Source organism: Cibotium barometz, chromosome 29, assembly GCF_041138505.1.
Source record: "Cibotium barometz isolate CiBa-2024 chromosome 29, ASM4113850v1, whole genome shotgun sequence".
Classification (NCBI taxonomy): Eukaryota; Viridiplantae; Streptophyta; class Polypodiopsida; order Cyatheales; family Cibotiaceae; genus Cibotium; species Cibotium barometz.
This window is the reverse complement of record NC_141074.1, coordinates 39,611,220-39,637,805: the sequence shown is the minus strand read 5'-3', so window position 1 is coordinate 39,637,805 and position 26,586 is coordinate 39,611,220. Positions and strand designations below refer to the sequence as shown.

Sequence of the window (26,586 nt, the reverse complement as noted above, 5' to 3'; positions counted from 1 at the left end):
AGGGCGTCCTCAAAAGCTTGCCCACCCTACCCCCATCTGCAGAGTTTGTGAAGCCACCCTTGCGTGGTAGACGCATATTGGCTCACCTTAAATGGTTTTGGTTAATATGAAATTACTGTAGTAGATGCACGAAAGGCTCACCTTAAATTTTAAAAGACTAACTGCAAGATCTCCATACAGCAATAGAAAGCCCCCAAACCTTCACAAAATTTGTGACTATAACATGAATCATGAAGCAGCAAAACCTACCATGCACAGACACAAAACTCCAGTCAAAAGGAACAAAGCATCAAACCAACCATAAGCAGCCATAAATGCTTCAGTCTTACAAAACCACACTAAGCCTAAAAAGAGGACAGCTCCACCAGAACATGTCTATTGGATGTAAACTAAGAGAACTTCCATATGACGCTAACAAATATGCTACAAAGTTCAAGCCTTCCAGCGAATTGGCATAAATAAAAGAGAAATGAGTGCTTGTGGCCAGTCAAGGAAGCATTTATCAAAAGATCGTTGCTCCTCTAATTGCATCCGGAAGGTTGTATACTTGGTTTCCCAACCATCAAAAAGGTTCCAAGGCAAAAGACAACAGGTTACATAAAAGATCGTTAAATAAGAATTGATCAAGGAAGCCCACCTTGTGCAGGAGAGGGTAAAGAGTGAGGTGCAAACATGCCAGTTTGTCCAGAAGATTGGTGATGAGAGGTACCATCTGAAGAATGGGGTAACCCTACATATCCAGAGCCCACATAGTGCCTCGGATCCTGTTGCAGAACACTTGGAGACGGAGCATTTAGAGGTGTTCTCTGCTGCTGCTGCTGATGATGATTAGGAGAAGGAGAATGCAGTTGCTGCTGATGAGGATAAAGAAGCTGCTGCTGCTGCTGCTGCTGCTGCCACTGCAGAAATTGTTGGTGTTGCTGTGGGTACTGGTGTTGCTGTGGCTGTCGATGTTGTATTTGAGATTGCTGTGGTTGTGAATGTGGCGGTTGCTGCAGCCGTCCAAAGAAGCACCTTTTAACAACAGGCTCCATGCTGCCATGTATAAAAACATCAACGCACCCAAACACAGCATGCAAGCGCATTGTGCAAATGCTAAACAGGGTTAGATTACCATATACTGTGCAGGTTGATTAGGCAAAGTAACCAACTGCCTAGAGGGACAGTTCTCCCCAATATTTGCATGCTCTGAAGGTGTCGATTGGCCTTCAGGTGTACTTGCATGCTTCGCAGCCCGTGCAATTTTTAGCTTTGTCTTTCGAGCTTCCCGTATTTGACTTGTATTTCCATCCGAGGATAACTTTTTCCTGAACAAAAACCCTAATCAAAACGTGCTCTATAAAAACCCGGAGACCCATGCAACTAGATAATAAAGTCATTCTCCTACCTTTCAATGGCAATTTTGAATACAATATGAAAAAAAAGTGAATAATATCCATTTCCTTCCTACTCTATCCAAATTCTTAAAAGGTCAACACCTCAAAAACCTAGATTATTGAATTCTTAGAAATAATCTCTCTCTCTCTCTCTCTCTCTCTCTCTCTCTCTCTCTCTCTCTCTCAGCACCATATCCAGGAGCGGCTAGCTCACTTACACTCACACCCGGAGATCATGCTCCAAGGTATTTTTGCCTCGCCATCGCCTATGTATCACATATTACACCCCCATTATGGTACTGGTTGGAGCTAGACAGATCTGCATTGCATTCTTGTATACCCTATGCATATAGGTTGCATACTGAGCCTCTAGCAGTAGTGCTCCATCCATCACACCCCCCCACTAGCTCAGTACTTTCATAGTTTATTTCATGTTCATTGTCCTCCTTTTTTTTTTCTGGACATCCAGAAGACATTGACAGTTGTACATCGATTTGTCTCATAGGTCAAGTTCGGCCTCTGGTAGACGTTAATACAGCTTTCTTTCTCTCCTCAGATTTTTTAATTGATTGGTAGGATGTTTTTTGGTTTTCTTTGCTGGACCATGGATTTAGCTTAAGATTTATATGGCCTTCCATAGACGTTAACATAACTCTCTCTCTCTCTCTCTCTCTCTCTCTCTCTCTCTCTCTCTCTTTGGACTATTGTAACACTTTCGGTTTCATAGACCCACTGGATCTTTTGAAAATGTTTATCAGAACTTTCTTTCTCTCCATTTTCTTTCTTTTTTCATGTTGCTAACATATAGTTTACGATGACATGTAACATCTTTTGGTCTTATAGACCCTTCAGTGTTGAAATTTATGTAGGAGACCACACAATTTGGGTAGTGAAAAAGTGTATAGGTGTTTATAACTTTCTTTCTTTCTCTGCACACGCACACACGCACAGCATGGATATTTTCCGTCCTCCATAGCTGCTACTTCTGTGATAACACTAATACCCTAGATCGCTCAGGAAAAGCTGAACTAGGTACAGCAAGTCATTGTGACTAACGCAATTGGCCAACTGTTGTGTGGCTGTGGTCACGTGAGGCAATGCAGAGGCATACAGGTGGTTAGCGCTGAGTATACAGGTGAAGGCATGCAGAAGCGGAATCAGCTGTACAAAAGCTGCGCATTGGTGGTCGGGAGGCCAGATAAGGCTGCACACTTCACGGGCCAAGGTGGCACAAGAAGCCGATGCTGTTTGCCAAGGTCACACAGGCACCCGAGGCTGTTTGGCGGACTCTACATGCAAGAGGCTCTGCATGTGGCTAGGTAGCAGACAGAAGCAGCGGGCAGAAACTGCAGCTAATTGGTGGGCAGTTCCAGGCTGAACAGGTGGCCACATGTACCGTACAGGAGACAAGTCCAGGATCCCATACAGGTACAGTTATCCAGTGCAGTGCTTTGTGGGATAATGTTTTAGCACTTGTGTTTGCATGGTACTTTGTCTTGTCGTCTGGTGTGCAGTAATGGCACAAGCACAGGATGTCTTTTGCGGTTTTGACCCAAGAGGACAAACTAGATGGCACTAATTACTCCTTGTGGAGTTTTATGGTGCGGGACATTGTTGGTTGCTAAAGGCTTGTGGGACATAGTCTGTCACACTACAACCTGCAACACCACAGAGAACTGCAGCAGCACAGAGAGTTGCAGAAGTTGATGTACAAGTGCCTCCAGCTCCTTCTCAAGAGCAAGATATGCTCAAGCTATGTCCTTGATAGCTTTGTCTGTCAAGAGATCAACTATACCTCATATACGACCTTGTAACACAAATCAACAAGCTTGGGACACAATGAATAACATGTACCAAACAAGAAATGAGGTAAGGGTCGCTCGTCCTAAAAGGCAACTTGACATGCTTGAAATGCATGAGGGAGATTCTATGACAGATCATCTAACCAAGGTCAAAGATTTGAGAGAACTGCTGAATATAGATAAAGTTATACTGGATAGGCAGCTTGTTACGAACACTTTGAACTCCTTGCCACCTCCTTATCTTGGATTTCATACATCTCTTAATCTCTTGGTAGAGATTGTTTGACCTCGGATGTATCAGTCACATTGCTTGATTCCTTGCCACAATCCTTCTTGTCTTTCTCTTGAGCAATCCTTTTATGACAACTCATTGATATAGTGTCCAGGCTTGTGACAAAAGGGGCATTTAGTATTTACCGGTACCCTTCTTCTTAGAAGCTTCACCCTTGGCTGAAGCATCACTCATAGAAGATGACTTCTTGGAGTCAAGCCTCGCACTTCCCTTTGTCTTTCACCGCAAAAGCTTGTTCACTACCATGAGTATGGTTGGCCTTAGTTTGCACTTCTTGAAAAAGCAAGCATGCAAGGTTTGCATGTGGAGTTCAAAGGTGAGAAGTGTCTCATCAAGGACCCAACAAAGGAGTTAAAGATTGTATCCACAGGAACTCTATGTAATGGTTTGTATAGGTTGGATACCTATGACAAACAAGCACATAATGATTCATATGTGCATTGCATCAGATTCAAATACAATGAAGGCAACTGAATTGTAGCATGCCAAGTTTGGGCATGTAAATTTCAGAAGTTTGATGCTTTTGTAGAAGCATAACATGGTGGAATGTATGCCTCACTTAGAGATCCCAATTGATCATGTATGTGAAGGTGCATTCTTGGCAAATTGCAATGAAACGCATTCCCAAAAGATGGTTCAGTAAGAGCTAATACAAAATTACAGCTCATGCATAGTGATGTGTCACCATTTGGTCCATCTCCATTTCTAGAGCCACTTCTATGGGACTGTCACTCCATAGAGCAGCCAGATTTGTACCATGTTCACATGTGGCCAGGCCAGTGCCCCATGTGAAAGGGTCAGTTATCTGGTGTCACATGGACGGGAACCAGTTTTGTGTCACCCGTGTGTGACCAGTATTGTGCCATATGGACGGGAGCATGTTTGCTGCCACCCGTGTTACGTGTATCACCAAGATCTTGTCTTATCTATGGGACTGTCGCTCCATGGTAGGATTTAAATTTTTTGTGCCAGGCTTTGTCTACGGGACTGTCACTCCATAGGAAGGCCCGTGCCAAGATGTGTGTTTTGCCTATGGGACTGTCACTCCATAGAAAAACCAGGACTTTTCTATCGCACCAGTTTTGTGCCCGACAAGAAATCCTTGTACAAGTTTCATGAAAGGGAGATTTCGTCCATTACATGTGCACAGACATTTATGTTTGCATGCATAAACTTGTTTTCGCATGACATACTTCATGCACTGACAGAAGATGAAAACCCAGAGCAGGGACATAAAGAACACGGGAAGCATGCTTCCCCCCTTGCCGTCGGGAATAATCTCCATCCAGCCCTCATTGTGTATCAAAATAGTGAAGTTGTCGCCAATAAAAATGCGACCTGACTGCCGTTTCAAATCCAAAAAGAAGTCACGGGACGGAGTCATGTGCCTGGAAGCACCACTGTCAAGAATCCATTCCCGGGTATCCTTTGCGGTGAAGCCAACTGCCTCCTCACTCGAAGACGATGAAGCATCGGAGTCCATCATCTCTAAGTGCACAAATGCAGGAGTCTTTGCAGCTGAGGCTGAAGAATCAGCACTCTTCCCGGTCCGCTTAGGACACTTCCTCCAATAGTGGCCTTTCTCGCCACAATCATTGCAGGATCGTTCGGCCTTCAGCTTCTCTCGTTCTGAGTCAGGCTTCTTCTCAGAAGACTTCTCCGGTGAAGCCTTCCCTTTGCCCTTGTTGTTGTTCCGACCTTTCAACCGTTGGCCAATTAAGGCCTCCGAACCTCCGCCGTGAGGAGGGTTCGTGAAACGTTCCTCCTGGTCCAAGACCATGGGCACAAGCTCCTCCCAGGTAATGGTGCTAAGCCTACCACTCGTAATCAAAGAGGAGTAGAAAGCGGAATACTGAGCAGGCAAGTGGGACATCAAAGTAATGGCCATGTCTTCAGATGATATCTCCTTCCCAGCCTGGAGGACTTCTTGCTGAAGGGCCTGCAGCTTGTTAATGTGCTCCCGCATTGTCGATGACTTTGCAAGGTTCATAACCCGCATCTGCACTCCCAAGGAGATCCTCTTCATGGGTGATACCCTGTTATAAAGAGAAGCCAAGTGCTGCCATATGCCTCTGGCCAACGCCATGTGCTTTACGTGATTGATTACTTGTGGTGTGCAATTGAGGAAAATAAATGACCGGACCCTGGCGTTGACACGATCCCACATCTGTGCCTGTGCCTCTCGGTCCTTCTTCATCAACAGTAACTCCCCTTCCTCTGCTTCCGGCCTAGGAACCCCGATAACGACGAAATCAGCAAGGTCATATAACTCCAGCACAGACTCCATCATAACCTTCCAGATGTCGTAATTGTTCCCGTCCAACTGACGGTCCACTGGGAACGTGGGGAGAGTCGGGATCTTCACATGCTTCTCAGCCATCTCTAACAAATCTGCCATCGCGGGGATGTAACTGAAAAGGGTGGGTGGGTGGAAAAAAAAACTTTAAACCTGCACGTGGCTGTCCAGCACCTTAGCCCGCCTTCCTCTTGCAACTTCTCTTCCCGAACAGTCCAAACAGTCCACCAATCAGCAACATAACTATCCCCCTCCTGCTCAAAAAACTCCCAAGATCTTTCAAGAGTCTAGGGCTCTGATACCATTTCAAAATACCGAGCAGAAATGATAACCAAATCTGAGACCACAAGAGCAAGTAGAGTGCAGAAAATAGACAGCACAAGAGAAGGAGAGAGATAGGCGTATAACTCTTCTCTATACACAAGATCCCGATAAAAACTGAATGAATACAATGTGGGGCAATGGGGCCTATTTATATGGCCCCATCATGCACTCGGCCAGCGCTAGCAACCCTCACGACTGGGCACATCCAGTCGGCCAGCAAAAAAAAACACCACGACCACTTCTAATCAGGTCGGCCAACCCACGTGTCCAAGAGTGCAGTCGGCCAACATCAGAAGCTCCTGCCAGCCTGTGGCAACCACCCACACCATGGAAAAATGGAGAAAAATGGGAAAAAAATACGGGGAGTGAGGAAAAATGATAAAACACCTATACAGGGCGGGCACACCCACAACAGAGGCCCTGGTGTCTGATAGACAGGAGATGACTTCTAACACCTTCTTGGTCTGAGACACCGCTTCAAAGGAAGAGTTCTTTGCTTCTTCATCCCGCTTCTTCTTGTGACATTGGGGCGACTTATGCCCTTTCTTGTCACAATAATCACATTCAATGTCCTTATTTTTAGAAGATTTGCTTTTATCTTTATCCTTGTTGTTATCCTTGGAGTTCTTGCCAGAACCCCCTTTTCCTTTTTTTTGTTGATTCTTCCCTTTATCTCGCGCAGCCAAAGCTCCATCAGGACCACCAGAGGTGCCAATCCGCTCCTCAAAGCCAGACTCAATCTGCATAATGGAGGGGAGAACTTCCTCCCAAGTAACTGGAAAAGGACGAGGAGAAGAAACAAGAGACTGAAAACAAGCATCAAACCTCTCTAGAAGCTTGGAGAGAAGCCGAATAGCCATACCCTCTGTAGAGATATCCTTGCCACAAATAGCAAGCTCGTCCCGCAGATCTTTTATCTTCGAGATGAAAGCAGATAAAGATGGAAAAGACAGAAAATGATAAGTTCATAAGCTGCTTTTCCAACGCCAAAATCGACCCGTAGAGATCTGCAAAAGCCTTCAAAACTTCATGTGCAGCATCTGTTGTACAACACATGAGAGAGAACAGAATCCTGACAGTTCAACATCAGAAAGGAGAAAACACAACGATCATTTGCCTGCCAAATATCAATCTATGCCTGAGTCACACCACCGGAAGCAAGGGTGGAAGGGGTGGCATTGGCAGGTGTAACAAGCCAATCCCAACAAAGATCCATGCCACGCAAGGCTGATTTCACCTTCACCTTCCACAAGGTGTAGTTAGAACCATCCAACTTTGCAGACTCAGAGAACATATGAAGAGTAGTCGGGGCAGCCATCACAAAAGCTTGGGCTCAATCTCAAAAATATGCACAATCTCAGAAGAAGAAGTGTCCTCCACAGGTACCAAGGGTGCCACCAAAGCCCGAACCACCACAATCCCCCTCTGCAAAAGGGAATGTCCACCGGAGAAGAAAACGCAGCCAAAGAGGGGCTGCTGTCCTAAAAAACAGGCCGCCTAGATCCAAACTCCAAGTAGAAGTAAAACACTGATGAGAAAAATTACCTTCTGACTACAAGCGATGAAGCCAAACTGAAGGGAAAACAATCAGCAGAAGCTATCCAGAAAACGTAGCAACCAGAGGGCTACAAATCTAAGAAAAACGCAGAGGTTAAGAGGCTGTAAATAGGACTGAATCTGGGGCAGCAGAGGGAATTGCTGAACCGGGAGCGATGATACCATGAAAGAGTGGACAGAGCGGAAGCAAATAAGCACTAGTGTGCTGAATAGAGACTGCAAGAGAGAGAGAGAGAGATATGGCGCAACTATGCTAAATATACTGAAGCAATACAGTCCCAAGCAAGAGACAGAAGTAGTCTCATAAGTGAGGGAGCAAAAGATAGACTAGGCAAGATGAAAAAGTGAGAGGCCAGCCCACCTATTTATAGGTGGGGAGAGCTGGCCGACTGGGAAAAAGGCATCCAGGCTGGGAAAAATCCCAGAAAAATATATAAAATAAGGGTGGCCAGCCCACAATCAAGGGCCATGCAAAAGGGACCAAAAGGACACCAAACCTGGGCAAAAACTGGGGATGAATGTGCTAACATTGCCTAGATCCCAATATGGGAATGATGCTATTTGGACCATAGTTGACAAGTTTAGCAAGCAAGCTCACTTCTTGCCCGTCAAGAAAACCATTAAAGTTGATCATATGGTGAAGCTTTTCCTTGCTCACATATTCAAGCATCATGGTATGCCTAAGTCCATTGTTGGGGATAAAGATCCCAAGACTACGAGCCTCTTTTGGAGGGCTTTATTTGATAACATGGGCACTAAGCTTAAGTTTTCATCTCCTTATCACTCCCAAATAGATGGTTAAAGTGAGGCTGCAAATTCTACTGTATTGGATTTGTTGAAGTGTTATGTGGCAGATCAAAAAAGTGCTTGGGAGAAGTATCTTCCACTTGTAGAGTTTGCCTACAATAACACGGTACATGCCTCCACAGGAAAGGCCCCGTTTGAGATTATTTACAGCGGCAGAGTGGTCTTGCCACCCATCCTTCGTACAAAGGATGAGATTTTTGCAGCCGATGAGTATGTGTGTGACTTGGATGTAGCCTTTGCTCAGGTGCGCACAGCCATTGCAAGGTCACAAGACAAGCATAAGAGGGTTGCCAACAAGCATAGAAGGGACATGCAAGTCAAGGAAGGAGATTGGGTATTGCTGAAATTTGAGAAAGCTAGGCTTCGGAAGAGGCCAGGACAAGAGGGATCATATCCAAAGCTTTCTACTCAATATTATGGACTCTTCAAAGTGGTTGACAAGATCAATGAAGTGTCCTACAGGCTTGCTTTACCTACTCATTGGAAGATTCACAATGCTTTTCACGTGCGTCTATTGCAGAAGTATGTGGGGCCAAATCCGAAAGAGCCTATCACAGAAGATCCGCCCGAGATTGATGAGCTTGAGGAGATTCTCCAGCCAGAGCAGATTGTATTTCACAAGGAGAGAAAGCTACCACATGAGAAGCTTTCTAGAAGATACCTTGTAAAATTTAAGAACTACTTACCCATTGATGCAAAGTGGGTAGATGAGGATTATTTCGTTGATTACCCGCAGCTTTTGCAAGCATATCTTGAGGCTTTCAATTGAGATCAACTGTTTAGAAGCCGAGAGGGATGTCACCATTTGGTCCATCTCCATTTCTGGAGCCACTTCTATGGGACTATCACTCCATAGAGCGGCCAGATTTGTACCATGTTCACATGTGGCCAGGCCAATGCCCCATGTGAAAGGGTCAATTATCTGGTGTCACATGGACGGAAACCAGTTTTGTGCCATCCGTGTGAGACCACTATTGTGCCATATGGACGGGAGCATGTTTACTGCCACCCGTGTATGACCAGAATCTCGTCTTATCCATGGGACTATCACTCCATGGTAGGATTGATATTTGTGCCGAGCTTTGTCTACGAGACTGTCACTCCATAAGAAGGCCCGTACCAGGATGTGTGTTTTGCCTATGAGACTATCACTCCATAGGAAAACCAGGACTTCACATTTCTGTCGTGCCAGTTTTATACCCGACAAGAAATCCTTGTACAAGTTTCATGAAAGGGAGATTTCGTCCATTACATGTGCACAGGCATTTATGTTTGCATGCATAAACTTGTTTTCGCATGACTTGTTTTTGTGTGTTTGCTTGCTATGACGTGCAAGTACACTAGACGAGGACGCCGCCAGTGTACCGTGGGTGTGCTGTCTGCTGACGAGTTGGTGTGGCATGTGAACAAGTGGTAAGTATTGCCCTTTTTAGCTTTTTCAAACATAAAATCCATGAAGTTAATGTTTATAAGGTTGGATGTTCACCCACATTTAAAATATTAACCGGACACTTGTTTTAATGTGGGTGCCCAACCTAATTAAGGTTTAATAATATTTAAATTAAGGACTGCATGGGAAACTTTTCCTTCCCCACACATGGATGGTAAGTGGGGGGGGAGTGTTTGATGGAAGGAGGCGATTGCTGTATGGAGAGGGGGAGAGTGGTTTTCTGTACCTGCCCGCTTGCTGCAGAATTGTACCCACTTTTGTGCTGCACTGTACCAGCACTGTACCCGCATGCTGCTGTACTGTACCAGCACTGTACTTGCCTGCTACTGTACTGTACCCACCTCTGTACCCGCCTCTTGCTGTACTGTACCCGCCTCTGTACCAGCTATCTGCTGCTGCCCTGTACTTGCTCCAGTACCCGCCTGTGGGTGGTGGCTGCTCCTGCAAGTACCAACTCGTGGCTGTTATTGCCCTTGTGTTCGTCATCAGTACACATCGACTACGGCTGTCTACACCGACAAGATTACATTAAAGAGGGGGGGAGGGAAAGAGTTTCCTCATCAAATTTGAATCTTTATCAGGTACTTATTTCTGAATTTCAGATTCAGATAATATTAAATGTAAATGTCGTTTTTCCAAGTCTTATGCAGGCAAGCATCACCACCAGTTTCCTTCACCATGGAAGGCCACTGGGATGGTGACTCTTCCCATGATTACCTTGACCGCACCCTCACATTTAGAGGAGCCAGTGAAGGTCATGTGGGTATGAGAAAAACTGGGAGCAAAGCTGACCTAGGAGCACCGGGTATTACCTCCTCCACGGTACTTCACTTTGCCAAGCGTTAGTACGGGCATGCCGTTGGTGCATGGTCCTAGAAGACCAGTGAGGACAGATATTCACCCAATGAAGATGGGAGACTGCCTGTGATTCGGTCTACTCCGACAACTGATTCTTCATCGACAAAATCTTATTGTTTTTCAGTTGTACTCACTCCATGTTATGGAGAAATCTGGCCTTGAGGCCCGCCGCCCATGAACACTTGTACATATAAATACTCCAAGAAATACAAACTGTATTGAGGGGGGGGGGGGGGCGCGGGGGCGCGGGGGGGGGGGGGGGGGGGGGGCCTTTCCGGCCCCAATGATGGTGTCGAGTGTTCTTTGTCATTTTCAGTTTTAATGTTGCTAATAATGTCCATTGTTTGTATTAGTTAAGTGACCTAAAAATGTGTATTTTATCTTCCGGTTTGTAGGCCTCCTGTAGGGAGCGGTTACAGATGTTTGTGGTCCAATGAGGACATCGTCTTTGGGTGGACATCTCTATTTTGTCACTTTCATAGATGACTACACAAGGTTCACATAAGTGTTTCCTACGAAGGAAAAGTCTAAGGCATTAATGCATTTTCAGCGTTATCTTGCTTTGGTTGAGAATGAGTCGGGGCGCAAAATTCACACTCTTCGTCTGATAGAGGAGGTGAATATGTCTAATGCATTCAAGGAGTGTTTGCTTAACAAGGGCATTAAGCATCAATGTACAGTGCCTAATGGTGTAGCAGAAAGAAAGAATAGATCTTTGATGGAGATGGCTACATGCATGGTCAAAGGTCAAGGTTTGCCACACAAATTTTGGCTTGAGGTAATCTTATGTACAACACGTGCTTAACAGGTGCCCTACAAAATCCTTGAAATCACTCACACCGTAAGAAGCTTGGTACAACAAGAAGCCAGAGAGCGGGGAAAGACACGACTTGGGATAGGCCTCTCCTCTTGAAATTCTCAGATTTGGCTGCCAAACTAGCTTTCCTCGACAAACGGGCTGTCCTTAAAGGTCAGCAAGCCTATCTTGGAGATGACCTTGCACCCACACAGGTAGCCCATCGTCATGAGGCGATGAATGAGGTACATGACGTCCGTAAGGCAGGCAAGTGGGCAGTGTACAGTGAGGGCCGGGTGATCATGTCAGAACTTTGTGCCAAAGAGGGATACGGGGCCTGTGAGACCGAGCACCTGATGATGGCAGTTTGGAATTGCAATGGTACGGGTCAGACCTAGAGGGACTTAGTGAGACATTCACAGGCCAGGACATCATCCTCTACACAGAGACACAACAGAGCCCGGAGAGGGGGCTACAAGATATAGCCGGATATGAGTGGAAGTCAGCATTCAGAGGAGTGACCCGCACATCGGGAGGAGTTCGCCGATCTAGAGGGATGGCCATGCTATTCAAACCACATCTACGACAGGCTTACCATAGTCTGAAAGTACAAGTAGGCTGGAGATACATGTGGGTCAGGTTGCAGGCCAGCAGAGATCGGATTGTCCACATCGTCGAGTATTAATTCCCTCATCCTACCTCACAATATGGCCAAACCCATGGCCAGTCACCATACCTGCCGATCTACAGTGATATCATGGAGTTCTCGAGCCGCGGGGAAGTCCTGGGGGATTAACGCCCAGACAAAGAGCCAGCAGGTCACCTTCCTGGACTTCGAGGATACCATCACACTCCGAGAGCTGGACACCAGGGACCTTGCCCTACAGAGATCGTCCCATGATCACGGAAATATCACTACATTCGGAAAAAACTTCCTGACTATGGGTACATCACATGGCCTTGTCATCTACAACGGCATGCCCAGGTGGTCGACATCCGGAGCCCTGAAATGCTGCATAGCTGTGGGTCCAGAACAGTTGACTATTTGATGGGCTTCCCATCCCTGGTTCCATACATCCCGGAGTTCCCCCCCCCCCCCCCCCACCCCTTCCTCTTGGAGCCTCTCTCTCTCTCTCTCTCTCTCTCTCTCTCTCTCTCTCACACACACACAGCATAAAAGGTACACGTCCCAAAAAAACCCTTCTCTTCACTGTAAAAGAAGAACTTGGTTTAAGAAAATCCTGGATAAGCATATATGACCTGAAATAATGAATGAAGAAAAACTGACCTGGTAAGATAAGCATGAACAGCATGTGCAAAGCCTGGCTTATAGGAGAAAAGCAAACCGCGCAATAGCTTTCCATTAATGTTAGATTCCAGTGTATAACCATAATGAAAAACATCAGTTATCTTGGCTTGGAAAATCTTCTCTTCTACAGGTTTGAGCTCATAAAGGCCTGCCAGTTGAAAAGAATTCTTTACAACAATGCAGCAGCATATGATGATGGCATTCTCCAGGAAAAAGAATGCATATAATAATAGTATAGCCAACAAACAGCCTCCGACTAAACCTATATTGCAATGATTTTACAAATGATTCTTCAACTCAATGATGGAGATACGGACGCTACAGCGTCTCTGTCATGTCAAAAAACTTTCATTTTCTGTGCAGGTGTTCACATACCAACTGCAGGAGGAGTGGCTGCTGTTGCAGAATTGAACATTGCTCTAGGCTTCAGCTCACTAGTGGCTTCCTTTTCCAGTTCGGGATTCTTTACCACTAGCTGATTCTCCTGACGCTTTCTCTTGAGCTCTTTCCGCAGTGAAAATTTCTCAGCCCTTTCGTCTTGCCCCTTCTCAGCCTGCAGTTCTGTATTTCTAAGAAAACTCATCAGTGAGCTGCACAAGCATGCTGAAGTTGAATGGAAAGAAAAGGCCCCAGGGGATCTAAAAATATAAAATTAGGCCCACTAGCTACCCAGCATCGGTAGTAGTATTAAAACGGATTGCAGGAGTAACAAACGTCCATTGGAGAGCATGTAACCTGTGTCCAAATAATACATATCATCAAGCGCTTCCAGATTCTCGTTGCATCCTCCTATAAAAACAAGAATTCCTGATCTTGCATCAACACAATCCCCCGCAACTGAAAACCTCGCAGAAGGCCCAAGACCAGTAGTAACCACCTTGGTCCAAAGACCCGTCTCTACAGCCACCAAAAAGCTTTGCAGCAGTCAAAAAGCGTGATGGCACAATACATCGACTGATATTTTTTTTAAAGCATATAGGTATACTGCAGCCAAGCTTCAGTTAAAACACACCTAAATTGAGCATGTGCAGATCATCATACAGTTTTCTGTCATCAGTGAAACCACCAAAGACAAACACATGCTTTCCAACTGTGACCGTGGCATGCCCAGCTCGTGGCATCAACATTTGCCCACTGGCACGAAGCTCCTTCCATTCCATGACATCTGCCACCAACCCAAGCACATTTCTTAATTAGAAAAAAGTCTAGTCCTAAAAAATGAGAGCTGAGTTCCTGATTTTCAGACTTCTCTACCTGTATCAAGTATGTGAACATCTGCCAAATACGAATCAGAAGCATCTTCACCACCCAGCACTATAAGCTTGTTACTCCAGGCTGAGCAGGTGTGGCTGTCCCTTGGAGCTGGAGGTATGCCTTTGGTTATTGCTTTTGCCCAGTGCAACTTGACTGCACAGGGAGCATCAGATCCAATCAAATCACCATCCATTGTGTACTTTCAAAACATGCTCCTGACCTCTTATACAGACCTGTATCTAGCATGTAAAGATCATTGAAGTAAATTTCTTCCGACTCATCTGGAGTCTTTCCACACCCGCCAAAGATAAAAAGAATGTGGCCAATCAGAGCTGCACTATGACCCTCTCGTGGCGCAGGTCCATCCCCCTCCACTTGTGGTTTGGACCACGTGTTTGTAACTTCATAAAACAAGCAAACCACTGAGCAATATGCATGCCTAACCAACAGAACAAGCAGAAGCTACAGCCATTCAACTGCATATATGAGTTGCCAAGAGGGCAGCAAGCGGAAAAGTTGCGTACTAAACTTCCTCAAAAGAAAAGAAAAATGACCACTTACTTGTGTCTAGAATGTACAAATCTTGCAAAGGGGTCTTTCCATCAGTACCCCCAAAGACATATAAGGAAGCCCCCACGGTAGTGCAGCTGTGACTATCTCTCGAAGACGGAGCCGTCCCTTTCACCATTGGCTTGCTCCATGTTTGCTTCACTGCAATGCGCCAGGATTCCGAATGTCAAAGAATGCCCACAAAATGCATACAAGACTGGTTAAGAAACTGCCCTATAATTTAGGGTCCTTTTAATAGTGATTAGAAAATGCATGTTTTTCAAAATGTGATGTAAATATGATTTCTTTTTTAAGTGAAATCAACAATTGCTTTCATTTAAGGCACAATCTCCAAGGTTTCATGAAACAGAAATGATCAAATACAGCCTCAAAGAGCCTTTGTATCCAAGCTAGCATCCAAGGTTTTTACTCCCAAATCCTCTCACATGCACAACTGCTCCCATTGAATGTAAAGCACATACTACAGTAAACTTAGAGCACAAGAATCATTCCATTCCATAAGGCTATGGAACACACCGATCAATGTGGTGCTGTCCATACAATATGCTACGTTCCACACACCATCATCCGGAATGCAAAATCCTCTTAAAAATTAAGGTGGCCTACTTTGTCACGGACCTTATTGGGCAGCACATACCATGCGGCATGTACGCTGCACCCCCCCCATGCCTAATTCTTTCAAAGAAAGCACATCGTTGGAAAAGAGACTGTACCTGACAGCATTTCGCATAAATTTAAGGGATTTTGGGGAGTTCTTTTATTCTTTTTTCCTCCATTTTGTTTCTGCCCCAGTATACAGCCTGTTTGGACAGGCATGAATCCTCAGATGCAAGTCAACCTAAGGACAGGTTAGAATAGATGTTTCAGGGTTAAAAGACCATTGTGACTCGTGAACCCTTGATTGAAAAGACAGAGTCGATGAGTGATTGTAAAGTTAGGTTAGGGTTCGCACATGCCACAGGGCAGATGTAGGTGCAAGCATATGAGGGGTGATGCAATGCCCTGAGAATGTGTTGGGGTAAAGGCATTATGCCCACCCTTATAGTGTGTACAAGCCCATAAGTTATAGTACATAGTACACTTAGTACTTTTAATGTACTAAGTGCACTATGTGTACTAGTGCAATATACATGTGTGATAGGGGAGTCACACACTCATATCATTATGAGTTGACTTATCCCCACAACTCTCTCTCTCTCTCTCTCCCTTGTTGTTTCTCTGTGTATGTCTCCCACACATGAATTAACCTAACCCTAATTCTCTCTCCCACACAACTGGTATCAGCGCAGGCTGTGTTTTAGGGTTTCAAGATTCCTCTGATTTGAGAGTGCATTCCCATGTTGCTCTGCTTGTTTCATTCGGAGCCTGTAGGTGTTGAGAAGGGCGCCCTTGAAGCTTTGTGAAGGGCGTTGGTTGCTCAGCGATGGCATGGAGCACTTGCATGGGTGGAGCGTCCACAGGGTTTTCATGCAGGCCATTGATAGGCGAGTGTGGTAGCGGGACACCCAAGATCACGCACGTTCTCTGAACGTGTAGCGAAAACACGTGTATCTCTACACGGCGAAGGCAGCATAGCGAGCCATTGAAGCGAGCGAAGAAGCAAACGGGCGTAATCACTAGTCTACTGACTGCTGGGCGTGAAGCGAAGGCTACCACAGCCGAATAGATGCAAGGTGACGTCAACAAGCGGCAGCTAGGCGAAGGCAGGCGAGCTGACTGCTGGGCGTGAAGCGAAGGCTACCACAGCCGAATAGAGGCAAGGCGACGTCAACAAGCGGCAACTAGGCGAGGGCAGTGTGAGCGTTAGCCACAAGGTGTAAGGCTATTAGGCGAATACAGAACGTGCCCGCTGCTTCTCATCGCTTGCCGCCTGCCACTTAGCCTCTTGCTTCCACACACCGAAAGACTTGGAGGTAGACGACAGCTTCTGTGTTGAAGACTCCAGAAACAAAGCAGCACACGAATTCTGCAGCACGCCTGAAGAGCCCTCCAATAACATCAGATTTCTGCAGAGCAGCACCAAATTCAGCACACCCCCCTTTCCTGCAACAAAATTCAGAAATTACAAGGTATCTTGCTTCAATTTTTTTTTGGGATTTGCAATTGAGCAAGTACAATCAACAATTGTGCAGGTATAGGTGCCCAATTGCTTAATTTTTGAGCAAAATTGGCAAAATTGGGTGACATTGGTCACAATCAGGATCAATTTGCAAGAAATTGGATGTCGAAATTTGGGGCTTTTGATGTAATTGTGCAATTAAGCACTCATACATGCTGTATGATGTGAAAAATCGCACATTTGGGCAAAATTGCAGCAAATTGCAGTGCAAATCAAGGGGCTTTTGTGCCGATTAAGTTGATTTGCATGCAGGCAATCGCATTTGATGCTGTGGATAATGTGTTGATGCCTTACAAGCACTCAATGTGCCTGTAAATCAAGGGGCTTTCATGTATTTGATGTATATGTGGCCAGGGGGAAGCATCGTGAACACTCTGGATGCCTTCATGTGCGTCAATGTACCATGTATGATCAGAAATTGATCTCAAATCAAGGGGCTTTTCAAGATTTTATGCTTGTTGAGCTTGGCAAAGCAGCAGGCAAGACATTTATGCCTTGAATCCTCAAAAATCAGCTTGCAGTCAAGGGGCTTTTGCCCAATTTCTGTTCGGGACTGTTTTATGCAGTGTTCGGGACTGTAAAAGTCTGATTTTTACTCATTTGGACAGCCAGGAGAGCATTTATTGCTACTGTACCTGCTGGTACAGATTTGGCACAGCTTTGTGCATGTTTTGGCATGGCTGTACACTGATTTGAGTGAGGAAAAGGTTCAATTTCAGCTGCTGTACTTGCCGGTACAGGTTTGGTACATCATTGGTGAGCACTTGGTACTGCTGTACAGTACTTTGGAAGGGCAATAGAGTACATTTCAGGTGCTGTCCAAAATCTGCAGCAACCAGATTTTGGTGATTTCATCACAAACAGTGGGAGAAAAGTTGCATTCTTGCTTCCGCAGTGGGAGATAAAGCTTGGGAGAAAAACTGTGAGCACTTTGTGTGCTTTTGGTGCAGTGTTTGCACATTTTTGCAGGGAGTCAGGCATTGACAGGTTGCATTTTGCTATGGCAACCACAGGTGAGAGCTCTTCATTGCTTCATATCAAGAAGCTTGAAGGCTCGCATAATTATGATATTTGGCAAACCCAGTGCTACAATGTGTTGCTCCAGAAAAAGCAACACAAGCCTATCAAAGAAAGGGGTGTAATGCCCGCTTCTCTTACTGCTGAAGAGTGGGAAGATATGGATGAGCTGGCAAGATCTACTATCATGTTGTCTGTGTCAGACTCTTTACTTTTCAGCATTCGTGAAGAGAAGACAGCTTGGGGAATGTGGCAGAGATTGCAGGACTTGTATGCCCAACAAAGTGCCTCAAGCAAAGTGTATTGGTTGAAGAAACTCATAGGTCTTCAGATGAAGGAAGGGGCGTCTATGACAGCCCATCTAAATGAGTTTAATGGTATTGTCAGCCAGGTCATTAATCAAAAGTTGGCAATGGACGATGAGTTCAAAGCCACTTTTCTGTTATGCACTTTGCCAGAGAGTTGGGACACATTCAGGACAGCCACTAGCAATTCGCATGCTATGCTGTCATATGCAGATGTTGAGGGTGCTCTTCTTCAAGAAGAGATGAACAGGAAAAACAACTTTGTTGGAAAGTCCAATGCAATGAATGCACGTGGGAGATCCCAGCAAAGGGGTAAAAGCCAAGAAAGGGGAAGGAGCAAGTCTCGCTCCAAAAAGGATTTGGAATGCCATTATTGTGGCAAAAAGGGACACATTAAAAAGCAATGCTACAAATGGAAAAATGATCAAAAAGAGAAGGGAAAAGGCAAAGACGAAGACAAAGATGAAGCCAAAGATGTAAAGCCAAAGGGCAAAAGTGGAGTCAAGATTGAAGAAATCAATGTGTCACATGCAGGTGGCAGTGAGGATGAGGTCCTATTTACGTCTTCACTTGATGCCCATTCACTTCTTACAGGTGGTCATGGTATGCACTCATGGATCATTGATTCAGGTGCCTCCTTTCATGTCACAGGTTGCAGAGACTTGTTTGTCAGGTATACTGCTGGCAATGAAGGAGTGGTTTATTTGGGTGATAACCATGCATGCAAGATTCTTGGCAGAGGTGATGTGAGGCTTGTGTTTTCAGATGGCTCACAGCTTATGCTCCATGATGTCAGGCATGTGCCTGAGATCAAGAAGAATCTGCTTTCTACTGGACAGCTTGATGATGCTGATTATGTTACCACATTTGGTCATGGAAAGTGGAAAATTAGTAAGGGCTCACTGGTTGTTGCCAGAGGCTCTAAGGTGGACACTCTTTACTTTATGCATGCAGGTGTTTGTCACCATGCTAATGTAAATGCAACCGAGCTGCCGGAAATCTCTATGTGGCATAGCCGGTTGGGACACATGAGTGTCAAAGGAATGGAGCAATTGTCTCGTTTGGGTTACTTGCCTTCTCTAAAATTTTCAAGTTTTCAGTTTTGTGAGCATTGTATATATGGCAGGCAACTGCAGTGCCCCCACAAGAAAGCTCTTGGACAGAAAGATGCTCAGTTAGAGCTTGTGCATACAGATGTATGTGAGATGCCTCAGCTTTCTTTGGGAGGGGCAAAATATTTTGTGTCTTTTATTGATGATGCCACACGTAAGGTGTGGGTTTATCCTCTTCGTTTGAAGAGTGATACATTCTCAGTGTTTCAGAAGTTTGTTGCTCTAGTTGAGAATCAAACTGGCAAAACACTGAAGGCTTTGCGTTCCGACAATGGTGGAGAGTATATGTCCAAACAGTTTCAGGACTTTTGTGATGCTAAAGGCATCAAGAGGGAGCTCTCTACTCCTTATGATCCTCCACAAAACGGGACAGCAGAGAGGATGAACAGGACCATTCAGGAGAAGGTCCGTTCTATGTTGTCACATGCTGCGTTACCTCATGGTTTTTGGGCTGAAGCTGTTATGACAGCCGTTCACCTTATAAACAGGTCACCTAACACGAGGCTTGGTGGGAAAGTGCCAGAGGAAGTATGGACAGGGAAGCCTCCGTCATACAAGCACTTGAGAGTGTTTGGTTGCGTTGCGTACGTGCACATACGCAGGGAAATGCGCACCAAACTTGATCCTAAGTCTCACAAATGCATATTCCTAGGATATGGTGGCAAAGGTGAAATGGGGTATAGACTTTGGGATCCCGTGAATAGAAAGATCATACGCAGCAATGATGTCATTTTTGATGAAACATGCATGTATAAGGAGCCTGCAAGGCAACAGGAGCCTGGCAGAGTCATCTTTGATGATGATGGACATCATGGACAACAACAAAGGGCTGTAAATCAGCCATTACAGCAGGAAAACCAGCCCTTAAATGGTGCTGAAAATGGTCCAAATGGACAGCCAGAGATGGCAGAAGATATCCCTATGGATATACCACAGTTAGAAGAAATACCGGGCATGATATTTCAGTCTTATGGCATGGAACAGGAGCCACCAATGGGTGATATGCAGGCTGGACAGCAACCTGCAACTGATGGTCATTGGGTACGGAGGTCCACAAGACCCTCCAGAGCCCCTGACAGGTTTGTTCCAGGGGTTGACTACTTGATGCTTACTGACTGTGGGGAGCCCTCATGTTATAAAGAGGCTTTACAGAGGGCAGACAAGGCTCTTTGGGAGCGTGCCATGAAGTCAGAGATGGATTCTCTGCACAAAAATGGAACATGGAAGTTGGTGCATTTGCCTGCAGGCAAGAAGGTTTTGCCATGCAAATGGATATACAGGCTCAAAGTTGCACCTGATGCAAAGCCAAGATACAAAGCCAGGTTAGTGGCTAAGGGCTTCAAGCAGGAATATGGTGTGGACTTTGATGAGATCTTCTCTCCAGTGGTCAAAACGACCACACTTAGAACTGTGTTGGCTTTGGTTGCGCATGATGATCTGGACTTGATTCAGATGAATGTGAAGACTGCTTTTCTTCACGGTGATCTCCATGAGGAGATATATATGCAACAGCCAGAGGGTTATGCAGTGAGTGGAAAGGAGAAGCTTGTATGCAAGCTGAAAAAGAGTCTTTATGGGCTCAAAGAGCTCCAAAAGTGGGTATAAAAAACATCATCATCCTAGTGTGTTTGAAGTTTGAACTTTGAACTTTGGGTCTTGAGAAAGGCTTAAGGGAGGGAGGGAGAGAATGAGGGAGAGAGTGTGTGTGTGAGAGGGGCTGCCTTGGGCCCTTAAAGCCCCTGTCTAAAGACACACCAGCAAAAAAATATAAATATAAAAATAAAAATAAAAATTTAAAAAAATTTGTGGACGCCTCGATCAGGCAGCGAACGCCTCGTACACCTCGTATGCCTCGAATTGTTGGAGGCGCGCCTCGTAACAACTATGATGCTAAGCCTCACACCTGTCTCAACTGATGTAGCCACAGGCCTACAATCCTCGAGACTAAACCTTTGGCGTAGTCCATGTATATACTTTGACTACATCAATACAATCCCATCATCACGCTGTGAGAACTAATGGGATTGTATTGACTACATCAATACAATCCCATCATCACGTTGTGAGAACTAAATGCTCAAATAGTAATGCAACGCGCCCAAATCTGACATCTCAAAAGAAGCCTATAATTCAGCCTTAAAGGCTGAAATTTTCTCAACATCAGGACATGTGAGTAGCATGTCATCAATGAATGACCAATAGATTCCCTTTCGTCTTCCTAACATAGAGGGTGTTCTCTGTGGGACTGTTACAAAACCCATGTGCAACCAAGTATGCATGTATCATCTCATACCATACTCTAGGAGCCTACTTAAGGCCATACAAAGCTTTCCATAGCCTGCACACTTTGTTTTCCTAACCCTTCTGAACAAAACCAGGAGACTGAGATACATAAACCTCCTCATGTAAGTCACCATTCAAGAAGGCAATTTTGATGTCTAACTAATGCCCTATCCAACCATGATGTGTTGCCATAGCATTGACTCACCTGATGGTGGTCATACGAGATGTGGATGGAAAGATCTCATCATAATCTATGCCTTTCAACTGTGCATAGCCCTTTGACACAAGTCTGGCTTTGTAGCAATTAATGCTACCATCAGACTTTCTTTTGATCTTGTAGACCCACTTCATACCATAACTTTCTTGCCAAAAGGCAAGTCAACTAAATCCCAAGTGCCATTCTTCAAGATATCGTCTCCCGTGCTTGGCTCTCGAGTCCTCCATGCAGCTTACTTGAGAGAGGCAAAGAAGGTCTTGGTATATACACTGGCTACAAATCGTCTTCCGCGCTTAGCTATTGAGTCCACTGAGAGGGACAAAGAAGGTCTTGGTAATCATGGGTGTTTACCTAGTTTGACAGACATGGTCTGCCTCCCCTCCTTTGAGTACAATCTTGATTAACCATTTCTTGATCTCTCCCAACCCCGGATATCAACCCTCTTATCCGCCTTGATTGAGAGGGTTGCACACGAGCCGCACATGGATGTCTCTGTCAAAATACGCAATGGATATGAGACAAACAACTGAGAGCACAATGTAGCAAGACACCACGATGAAGATGAGCAAACACAAGAGAACCACCAGCCTGAAAACGTAGGACTGTGTGAAGAAGAGCAAACACAGAAGAGAGAGAAGCTGTATGAACTCTTTGCTATATACAAGATCCGGTACAATACCCAATGATCAAAAGGTGTGGGGGCAGGCCACCTATATATATAGGCTGTGGGCTGTTGGTCGACTAGCCCAAAACAAGCCGATAGCAGCCCTAAATGCTCACGACCAAAAAAGGGCAATTGGCCAGCACTAAAAATAGCCAACAACAACTCATCTAGTCGGCCAGCAAATCACAACGCCCTAGGACCCAAAAAAATGGAAAAAAAACACGAAAAGTGGGAAAACATGGAGGAACACCCACAACGAAGACCCTCTGTGAGATAATGTACAGACAAGAGATGACTACGAACACCCGCTCTCAGCTCCTGGATGTGAAACCAACCCCAGTGAGCTGGAGTGCTGCCAGAGTATCGCCTGAGGTAGAGCCTTCATGAAGAGGTCTGCTACATTGCCCTCCATCGAACAAAACTCTAACAAGATGTCATCAACCAAAAACTTCTCACGAACAAAGTGACTCTGGATGATCGTGGGTTGCGCGAGTGGAAACCCAATCTCGCCAAGTAACCTCTGCGACCGCACCACCTCGCAAGCAACACCACAAGCAGCCCGGTACTCTTACCTTTTTAGGCGATAAGGCAATAGTTGGCTGCCTCTTGCTACTCCATGAAACAGCTCCTGAGCCAAGGGTAAAACTGTAGCCTGATGTAAATCTCCTCATGTCTGGATCTCCTCCCTAATCTGAGTCACTCCAACCGTGGAGTCTGACTCCATCCGTCGTTTCCCCTCTAGTATCATAGAAGAGTCCAAGATCCTTCGTACGCTGCAGAAACCGCAAGATGTCCTTCCTGCGGCCTTGCGACCGCTGGCCAATCAAGACCTCATAACCTCCGCTCTGTAAAGGGTTTGTAAAACGCTCTTCCTGGTCCAAGACCATAGGCACAAGCTTCTCCCAAGTGATGGTGCTAAGATCAAGAGGAGTAGAAAGCTGAGTACTGAGAGGTCAGATGAGAGTGATGGCCATGTCCTCTAAAGATATCTCCTTCCCAACCTGAAGAACTTCTTGTTGAAGAGCCCGCAACTTGTTGATGTGCTCCCGCATCGTCGAAGACTTTGCAAGATCCATCATCCACATTTGCACTTCCAAGGAGATCCGCTTCATGGATGATACCCTGTTATGCAGAGAAGCCAAATGCTGCCAAATCCCTCTGGCCAGCATCATATGTTTGATATGATTAATCACATGTGGTGTGCAATTAAGGAAGATGAAAGAACGCACACGGACATTGACATGACCCCACAACTCTGCCTCAGCCTCCCGTTCTTTTCAAGTAGAGGGTAAAAGCTCCCCGTCCTCCAACTCTGGCCGTGGAACACCAACAATAATGAAATCAGCCAAGTCATAAGACTCCAATACAGACTCCATCATAACCTTACAAATGCCATAGTTGGTCTCGTCCAACTGTAATCTACCAGGAACATGGGGAGAGTAGGGATCTTCACATGCTTCTCAGCCATCTCAAGCAAATCTACGATCTCGGGGGGGTTACTTTGGTCTTGTGAAGGGAGGGTGGGTGGGAAAAAAAATGAAGAAGAGGCTGCAAATAGTATGCAAGGTGGCTGTCCATACAATGATGGCTGCCTTCTACCCGATCTCCAACTCCCGAACAACCCAAGCAATCTCCAATCAGCAACAAAAACCAGCAATCCCGCAAGCTCTTCAAATCTCCCGCAAGCTCCAAGGTCTTCAAGAAACAAACTCATAAGCGCTCCAATGTCTCCAACCTTCAAGCCACCTAGGGCTCTGATACCATGTCAGAATATGCAACGAATATGAGACAAACGACCGAGAGCACAACATAGCAAGACACCACGATGAAGATGAGCAAACACAAGAGAGCCACCAGCCTGAAAACGCAAGACTGTGTGAAGAAGAGCAAACGCAGAAGAGAGAGAGAGAGAGAGAGAGAGAGAGAGAGAGAGAGAAGCTGTATGAACTCTGCTCTATATACAAGATCCGGTACAATACCCAATGAACAAAAGGTGTGGGGGACAGGCCACCTATATATATAGCCTTGGGCTGCTTGTCGGCCAGCCCAAAACAGGCCGACACCAACCCTGAATGCTCACGACCAAAAAAAAAGGGCAGTCGGCCAGCACTGAAAATAGCCAACAGCAACACATCTAGTCGGCCAACGGATCACAGCCCCCCACGACCCATAAAAATGGGAAAAAAACACGAAAAGTGGGAAAAATGGAGAAACACTGAGCAAAATCTCCTAGGCGGGCACATCCACAACAAAGGCCCTCTGTGAGATAACATAGAGATAGGAGATGTCTGCTAACAGTCTCCACTAGAGCTTCACATGAAACTCCAACATGGCATCACTAGTGAGAGAGTGCAATCCCTCCTAAGAGCCATACGCCCCCGCATCTCGGGATCCAAGCCTCTCGCCCATTAGTTTCAATTCCAAGACTTACTCAATCGCCATGGAGAGGCCACTCCACAGGTAGGGGATGCCATCGCAACTCTACACTTGACTATGGAAGAGGATAATACTATCATTGGATGAGGAGATCCGAGACACATTCCCCACGTATCTCTGGCCATCTTGCTCCGGAATTTTTAGTACCACACGTACATGAGAAGCCCACGTAGAACGCATGTCTTCGGTTCATTTCATGTTCATTGCTTCTAGTTTCCATGTTCATGATTTACACATATGGAACTTTTGAAACACACATTGGTCTCGTACACATTAGGTCTTTTGAAGACGTTAATAAAATCTCTCTCTCTCTCTCTCTCACACACACACACACACACACAAACATATTATCTTCAGTGATGAAAATCTCTTGCCAACTAACTCTTGTGTAGACTAATAAGAGCATTTTGCATGCATCATGCTAGATTCTATTAAATCATAAATTTACCAAATGTAGTTTTTCCACAAACAATGGTATAAGGGCTTTTCTTTCATATCCCCCATAGACAAGAATGTGTACCATGGTTAATAGACATCATGATGGGCATGCATGGAAAGTTCGGTAAGCAAGGATTACAAAAACTCAGACCTACACTCCCTCAAAAGGACTTCTGGAGCTTCGAGGTTAGGGATTGACATAAGAAAAACGCTTCGTATAACCTAAAAAGGTGGTGAAGGGAGGAGCAAGGGCTAGGGATTGACCTAGAAAATGCAATTAAGGGGGGCTTAAGGGAGCTGACCAGGTAATAGGGGCTTTAGGGGTAGGGATTAACAATAATTTAGGGACAGGTATGGTTTTACAAAGTCTAGTAAGGAGGGACTGAAGGGGGTAGAAAATATAAGTTGAGGTTCAAGGGGTGGGCTTTAATCTAGAAAAATACATTAAGGAGAGTGATGAAGCTAGAAATAGAGGCAATGAGGGATGGACGGGTATGGATTAAGGTAGAAAGGGCAGCGATGGGGGATCAAGGGGGTAAGGATTCAGCTAGAAAGGGCAGTGATAGGAGAGTAAGGGCGGGGACAAGGCGTTAAGGTGAAAAGGGGGCCGGGGGGAGGAGTGGGGGGAGGGATTAAGGCAGTACTGGGGAGAGATTAAGCTAGTAATGAGAGCTAGGGATTAACCTAAAAGACGGTAATGGAGCGGGGATTAACCTAGAAAAGACAGTGAACAGGGTTAGGTTAGCTGTGCTTGCCTGTGTCGAAGACATGGACGTCGTTGGTCTGGCGGTTGTCTTTGCCGTAGCCACCGAAGACGTAGAGAGCGCGGCCGTTCTTGACGGAGTTGCAGGTGTGACCCCAACGCTTGCCAGGGCCGGCAGTGCCCCCCTTACGCCCTGGGGACTTCCCCTCCGCCCTCGCCTTAAATCTCACCCTCTCCCACCTCATGCTCCAAAAAATTTAAACATGAAAATCAAAATCAGACAAAAGCCCTTTCCAAGCTTCAACCTTCGCTCCCCACAACAACAACAACAACAAAAAAAGCCCGCTTAGCCTAGCATCACCTAAAATTAATCTCTCCCCCCGCAACACATTAAATTAATTAACCTTTGCCCTAGGGCTTATAATTGTCTTTGCCTACACCCACATGACATCCTTCAACTTTGAAAGTACCTTTCACACATTACCAACTAGCCCAAGGATCTAAAAGCATTACCCCAAACTTCTCTCATCCTCAGTATCTAGTATCTGTAACTTTGAGAGGAATTATATTAGCTTTGCTTCTTGAAAAGGCGAGTTAACCC

The 26,586-nt window shown here is 45.5% G+C and overlaps 1 protein-coding gene across 1 annotated transcript; it reads right to left on the bottom strand.

Annotated features, from left to right (window-relative positions):
• Positions 1-378: 378 nt before the first annotated feature.
• LOC147622169 (uncharacterized) lies at positions 379-26,378 on the bottom strand. Its single transcript, XM_086823269.1, has 10 exons — positions 26,038-26,378; positions 14,683-14,832; positions 14,355-14,522; positions 14,122-14,274; positions 13,880-14,032; positions 13,603-13,764; positions 13,243-13,428; positions 12,847-13,015; positions 1,115-1,307; positions 379-992 (listed from the first exon to the last, which is right to left on the bottom strand). Exons 1-10 carry the CDS (start codon positions 26,228-26,230, stop codon positions 624-626), a joined length of 1,896 nt encoding a protein of 631 aa, XP_086679395.1. The 5' UTR covers positions 26,231-26,378; the 3' UTR covers positions 379-623.
• Between the last annotated feature and the right edge of the window lie 208 nt (positions 26,379-26,586).

Bases quoted from the DNA above. Each gene is read 5' to 3' on its own strand.
- LOC147622169 (XM_086823269.1), bottom strand. From the start codon at position 26,230: ATGAGGTGGGAGAGGGTGAGATTTAAGGCGAGGGCGGAGGGGAAGTCC. The intron at 14,033-14,121 runs GTAGAGAAGTCT...GGTTGGTGGCAG, and splicing joins TGTTCACATACTTGATACAG to ATGTCATGGAATGGAAGGAG. The intron at 993-1,114 runs GTAATCTAACCC...GGACGGCTGCAG, and splicing joins ATCAACCTGCACAGTATATG to CAACCGCCACATTCACAACC.